Here is a 3,913-nt window from a genome sequence, read left to right on the forward strand (position 1 = left end):
AGAGATCCTTTTCATTCAAAGAATTTCTATGCAAATACCACAGTGAAAGAAGTCACCAAGAAAAATCAAGAGCTACTTCGTCAAGCACTGGAGGAGGCACAAGCAGAGCTCATCCTGAAATTTAGAGTAATTGGTGAAATCCTCACTATTAGTTCACTTCCCCAGAAGAGACTGAAGGCTCTTGATGGCACTGAGGTAAGTGAAAGAAAGGATTGGTGTCTTCTCACAGTTCACACACTTCCTTCCATGTGTCATGTTTTTCCTTTGTGTCCCATGCCAGCCTGCAGGCCAGGATCTCATGGAAGAGATGTCCCTGTTGGAGCTGCGGAAGCGGCTGTTCCACCTGAAGGAACAACAGAAAAAAGATGAGATAGAGAAAAACGAGCGTCTCAGGCAGAAGCTGAAGAAAGAAAAGCAGCAGGAGGAGAGGTTGAAGAATATGACGCGCAAGAGAGAAGTGGCAAAGGCTGCTCCAGCCAGGTCAGGATAATAACATGGAACATGAATATCGCCATTCCTAGGGTCAGAGCCCATGGGGGCTAGGAGGGACCCATATGAGGAAGAGCTGTTCCCACTGCAACGAGTCAGATGTTTTGATGTGAAAAGGTTGAGCTTTGAGAGACCCATCAACACAAAGTCACATTTGTGCATGTTTCAGGAAAGCTGAGGAGAAAGCCAAAGAACAAAAAGTGCAGCAGCTGCAGAGAGAGAAGAAGCAGGAGAGGATGAAGAAGATGGTCTTCAAAGCCCGCAAGAGAGAGGAGGAAAAGGCTGCTGCACTCAGGTCAGGATAATGCGATCAAACATGAATGTATCCCTTACTAGAGGTCCGAACTCCTAGGCTGGGAGTGACTCATGTGAGGCAGAGTTGTTCTGATTGCAATGTGTCAGATGCTTTCATTTGAAGAGGGTGAGCTCTGAGAGATCCAGCACCACAAAGTCATGGTTGTTTCACATGTTCCAGGAAAGTGGAGGAGAAAGCCAGAGAGGAAGCGATGAAGCAGAAGCTGCAGAAAGAGAAGCAGCAGCAGCAGCAGCAGAAGAGCATCAAAAAGAGGGCCCTCGATGCCTGCAAGAGAGAAGAGGCAAAGGCTGCTGCAATCAGGTCAGGATGATACAGTCAAATATGAATGTACCCATGGCCAGAGGCCGAGTGGCCTGGGAGTGACCCATGTGAGGCCGAGTTGTTCCTGTTGCATTCAGACAGATATTTTGATTGGGAAAGGTTAAGCTCTGAGAGACCCAGCACCACAAAGTCATGGTAGTTTTGCATGTTGCAGGCAAGTGAAGGAGAAAGCCAGAGATGAAAAAATGAAGCAGGATCTGAAGAAGAAATGTGTGGAGAAATCGCTGGTGAGTCAAAGGAAAAGGGAAATGGGTAGAGACAAAATCAAGCCAGCCCCCAGGCAGCATCAACAGTCTGATTCTAGAAAACAGCGCCAAGGGGCCAACGTTGCTGCCGACTCATTCCAACTGACACCGTGGGAAAATGGTGACCGTCTGTCACCAGGATTACAGTTCAGAATCTCCATCACCGACTCAAACCCAGGACCCATATTCTCCAGAAGACATTCATTTGATGGACTCGTGCTTTTACCCGGACGTGTTCCTCCTTGATACGGCTGCTTGTGATTGCCCTCCCTCTGCTGTGAGCAGATAAACACTGTGGGCTCCAGGTTGGAGGCCCTGGGTGTAAATGCCTGTGGCCTCCTTATTACTGGCTGCTACCATAGAATGGTTATCAATGGCCATCTGTGCACACAGAATTGTATCACACAACTTGTGTCACACAGGTCCGTACCCAAAAGGAATGCCTGGCAAGATGTCAGTGCTGAGCTTGGACCACCTGGATGGTTTATGAAGTGTGTGTAATTTACCAGGGAGTGAGGGCTGGGCGACCAACTAAGAGGACACATGAAGGAGAAATGGAAGGGGCTCAGGGACTCTTACAGGGTCAAGAGCATGTAGATGGGGAGAGGGTCCACAGTAGAGTCCCTTTGTGTCCACAAGACCAATAAGTGGTAGCATGGAGCAAGAAGATATGGAGGACAGGACATCAGAGGACAGAGAGGAGAAGGAGGGTCAGGACCTGGGAGGCTGACAGGACCATGGGGCCGCAGGTGCAGCTGCAACTGACCAGGACGCTAAACAGCCACAGGTAGGATGATGTGATGACACAAATCAATGTCTGACATTTATCAGCAAAGTCTATACTAGTGGGGACAATTTCGCGTTTCTGAGACATTGACTCAAAAAGCAGCAGGTTGATTTCTGTTCATGGGCTCCTATTATGTTGGTGTCTTCATATTATTTGTGGATGCTCATTTCTGTATTGATGCAGACAGTTACGTTAAACCTGTAAGAATAATTCATTTAGTCACCAAACTATGACCGTCATGTCTTGACAGGATTGGACTTCCCACAGCCTGTTCAGGACTCCAGACAGCAACCCTGCTCCACTGCACGCCCCCCCACTGGTATAGATATAAATGACCTTCATCTCTGTGGGACAGGCGTGCATTGTCTTTAACGGTCTCATATCATGATGGATGCACATCTGTTAACCCTTGTATGTTCTGCTCTGTTGTCTATGCTGTGCTGACTGAAGGAAGGACCCGGACCACGTCCAGCTACTGGTTGCTCTCTATTGAAGGCAGGACAGTGGATTTGTCTCCACAAATCAACAACAACAAACAAAAACACAATAAGGTTCTGTAACATGCAGTCTCCTCCACACAGCACACAGGCCTCAAGCTCCTCCTCTCAGCAAATCTGGCATGGACCGTTCCTGCATACATGACTAATACAACTCTTAGTATTGACAGCAAAAACACTTTTAAATAAAGATGTGAAAATGAATGAAATATCTTCCCAACATAAACCTTCAAAATAATAACTTGGGTTTCAAAGGCTCTTGCCTCCCCCCAGACAGCAGGACCCCCAACCCCTGCCTCATGGTGTCCAACATATTATGAAACATTCACTTCTCTTTCTAACAAATTTTATTTTGTGTTTTAACATCTTAGCATCTTTTTGAAACTTTCTAATGATGTCTCTCGTTTCTTGACACCTTTGAATGGATGTTTGTTTATTAAGTCTTATGATTTTTATTTCTTTCAAGGTGCAATCAACAACATTTATATCTCCCAGTCCGTCGGTGTCTCACTCATTCCTGCTGGAGTTATCGATTCTACCGGGTACGCTCACGATAGCAGGAAAAAGGAGGACACTACATGTGGCCTGTCTTATTGTGGTACATTTCATGATGATGTCACACACTAACAATAACAACATTAACCTTCTTCAGAGGCTAAAGTTGCTAACATGCACAGTTGCTATTGTTAGCAAACATCTAAAGCAGAAAAGTGGCCCCCTCAGCATGAATTTGGACCAGCCGAGAAATGCTGAACCTTTTTCTTGCTCCGTTGTTGGTCCGACAGTCTTTGACATGGGAAACAGAATGAAGCCTCATGTGTCTCAGAGATTTCTCTAGTTAATCCAACACCTGGGAACTCCTGAGGTCTTGTGTGTTATGTTTGCCTTCTAGCAATAAAATAATGGACACTAACTTTTGCGGTCTCACTCGTAGTTTATTCTGGCATCTTGGATTTTTCCCATAACAACACACATGACTGGACTATGTCATCAACTACAGTGTCCCTGAATACACACACCATGTGAACTTGAGGATGCTACACTGTGGTCAGTAAAGACACATAAACAACATGTGATATCAATGTATTCATGCTATTGGCTCAGAGATCCTTCATGGTTTGTCAGCAAGCTCACTGGAATTTAAATGTTACAAACATGTCCGCACAAATTTCCATTCAAAAGGTGTTGCCAACTAAGTTACTTTGTTGCTATATTTCGCGAGTTTCAGACCCCTCTAGCAACCAATTTTCCAAAAAAG

At 45.6% G+C, this 3,913-nt stretch overlaps 1 protein-coding gene across 4 annotated transcripts; it reads left to right on the forward strand.

The window, feature by feature from the left end:
* Nucleotides 1–429: 429 nt before the first annotated feature.
* Nucleotides 430–3,517, forward strand: LOC147268769 (uncharacterized). 4 transcript variants are annotated; one of them, XR_015119042.1, is made up of 6 exons: nucleotides 430–480; nucleotides 659–784; nucleotides 965–1,105; nucleotides 1,281–2,158; nucleotides 2,409–2,477; nucleotides 2,609–3,517. XR_015119042.1 is itself a non-coding variant. In XM_086222651.1 (6 exons), the coding sequence occupies exons 1-6, from the start codon at nucleotides 440–442 to the stop codon at nucleotides 2,798–2,800; spliced, it is 642 nt and encodes a 213-aa protein (XP_086078777.1). In that variant the 5' UTR covers nucleotides 430–439; the 3' UTR covers nucleotides 2,801–3,517. The 4 variants fall into 4 exon arrangements, 1 of the variants encoding a protein (XP_086078777.1); XM_086222651.1 differs by having other exon boundaries at nucleotides 1,281–1,353; XR_015119041.1 differs by having other exon boundaries at nucleotides 2,409–3,517.
* Nucleotides 3,518–3,913: the final 396 nt, after the last annotated feature.

Source organism: Aulostomus chinensis, chromosome 2, assembly GCF_037954235.1.
Source record: "Aulostomus chinensis isolate RoL2024-O1b breed Wild chromosome 2, RoL_Achi_v1.0, whole genome shotgun sequence".
NCBI lineage: Eukaryota > Metazoa > Chordata > Actinopteri > Syngnathiformes > Aulostomidae > Aulostomus > Aulostomus chinensis.

What these genes read in the sequence shown, in the direction of transcription:
- LOC147268769 (XM_086222651.1), top strand. Translation starts at nt 440, where the DNA reads ATGACGCGCAAGAGAGAAGTGGCAAAGGCTGCTCCAGCCAG. An exon ending in GAAAAGGCTGCTGCACTCAG is followed by an intron (nt 785 to 964) that starts GTCAGGATAATG and finishes CACATGTTCCAG; the next exon opens with GAAAGTGGAGGAGAAAGCCA. An exon ending in CACTGCACGCCCCCCCACTG is followed by an intron (nt 2,478 to 2,608) that starts GTATAGATATAA and finishes TGCTGACTGAAG; the next exon opens with GAAGGACCCGGACCACGTCC.